This window comes from Ixodes scapularis, unplaced genomic scaffold (assembly GCF_016920785.2).
Source record: "Ixodes scapularis isolate PalLabHiFi unplaced genomic scaffold, ASM1692078v2 PGA_scaffold0__279_contigs__length_252992795, whole genome shotgun sequence".
Taxonomy (NCBI): Eukaryota; Metazoa; Arthropoda; class Arachnida; order Ixodida; family Ixodidae; genus Ixodes; species Ixodes scapularis.
This window is the reverse complement of record NW_024609835.1, coordinates 32,183,285-32,185,155: the sequence shown is the minus strand read 5'-3', so window position 1 is coordinate 32,185,155 and position 1,871 is coordinate 32,183,285. Positions and strand designations below refer to the sequence as shown.

At 48.0% G+C, this 1,871-nt stretch overlaps 1 protein-coding gene across 1 annotated transcript; it reads right to left on the bottom strand.

The window, feature by feature from the left end:
- Window positions 1–214: 214 nt before the first annotated feature.
- On the bottom strand, window positions 215–1,250 carry LOC8052881 (3-alpha-hydroxysteroid sulfotransferase-like). The gene has a single exon (XM_002434138.5). It carries the CDS (start codon window positions 1,182–1,184, stop codon window positions 285–287), a length of 900 nt encoding a protein of 299 aa, XP_002434183.4. The 5' UTR covers window positions 1,185–1,250; the 3' UTR covers window positions 215–284.
- Between the last annotated feature and the right edge of the window lie 621 nt (window positions 1,251–1,871).

The following is a 1,871-nucleotide window of genomic DNA, read 5'->3' as shown; positions in this document are numbered from 1 at the left end:
GATGCCGAAACATCTGTTTAGACCAAAAAACGCAGTCTGAGTTGTGACATTAAGAAGCAATGCAAGCGTGACGTTTTGCATTCCTTAATGTCACAACTCAGACTGCGTTTTTTGGTCTAAACATATCATTCGGCATCGTCATTCGCTGAGCTGCCCCCGTAAGTTGCGGTAATTGGTTCTCCAAGTGTTCTGCGGGAAAGTGGACGCACGGGCTTTTTTTAGAGTGTACTCTGACGCTGAGAACTGAATAAACCGCATTACCTAATTACATTTTCCGGGGGACTCTACAATCCCCACAAGCTCATAATGTTCGAACCTTTTGTCTTGACTTCGATCGTCGACTGCATTCGTCGCAATTGTTCCAAGCTAAAGTGTTCGCGCCAATCTCCCACCTTACCCTTTCGCACGTAATTGAACCTAGTGGAGTCAGGTTCCGAAACTTCCGTCTCAATGAACAACGAAGTCGAAGAAAAGTTCGGATTCTTCATGAACAAAGCCTGAACTTCGTCTAACCGAGTCTCCAAAATAGTCTTCATAAAGGGAACCGAGCTCTTGTACACCACTTCCTGGAGGATGTCGGCGTCGTCCATCAGGGTTTGTGCGTACTTCTCGCCCAGGAAGCGGGCTAGCTTGAGTACCGTCCCCGACGTGTCCTGGGCGATCTCTTCGTAGGTCACCACGAACACATTCGGTTCGCAGGCGCGATCACAGCCACCCCGAACGTGATCGAAGAAGTCGCCGAAGCCCCAGTCTCCCCTGAGAAAAGCGGCAATGAAATCGTCGAACGTGCCTTCTTGGAATCCAAATGCCGGCAGGGCCTTGACGAAGTGGTAGCACGACACGCAACAGTCCCAGGGACTTCGCGCGACGTAGATATATTTGGCCTTCCTGTTGAAGTGGAGCTTGTCGAAGGGCAGATGCGTTCGAACTGTTCTAGGGGCCGCTCGGCCCCGGAAAGCGGCTTCCCCTTGAAACTCTAGGAATGGTGCCCTGTCCACGAACTCGAGGTAGTTGGCGCTGGACCGACCTTCGTTGAGGATGAGCTGCGTGATCTGTTCCACCCAGTGACTTCCGCACTTTGGAAAGCTGATTTGGATGATGTCGCCGTCCTCGGGAAGGAACTCGAATGCCTTCTGCAGCATTTTGGGGTCCACGAAAATGTTCCACGGGACATTGTGGATCATTTGGACTCGAGGAGCCGGTCTCAAGGAAAGCGCGTCCTTGCTGAATGCCTCTGAGGCAGGTCGCGCTTTGTGCTATGAAAAGAAAGAGAAGCAGAAAGATGTTAGTTTAGTATAAAGAAACGGGAACTTGTAAACACTTTAACGCGTTGCCATTGAAACTTTACTCCAGTTCATATGAGTGCTGCACCGCATTATAATGCGGTCCAACACTCGTACGACTAAAATACAGGGCTGCATCAGCGCTGCTTTTTCCGGTAACTCAGCGCCCAGTTAGAGCAGAATTTTGTGAGTACGCTGTAAAAGGTGGGGTCACTGAGTTTACGCTCATACAAACCAAATTCAGCGTTGTGTACGTGTCTAGCACTGAGTTTGCTCTGTGATGTTTGTGCGAACAGGACTTTAGGGCCCGGTCTAGAGAAAAAAATTGGCAGCGGCCTTTATCTTTGAAGTCCTATAATGCATCAAACAGAGTATTTGAAGGGTGATAGTTTAGATTTATTTAGAGGGCATTAAGTAGTCGTTCTGTGGAGTGAAGAACCTATATTTTTATTAATTTCCTCGCTAAATGTAACAGGGGAAATGAATTGGTACATAGGTAACGTGACGTCAATTTTGCCGCTAAATTTAATGGGAAACTACATTGGTGCAATAGGTGACGTGACGTTAGTTCACGAAATATAAATTTTC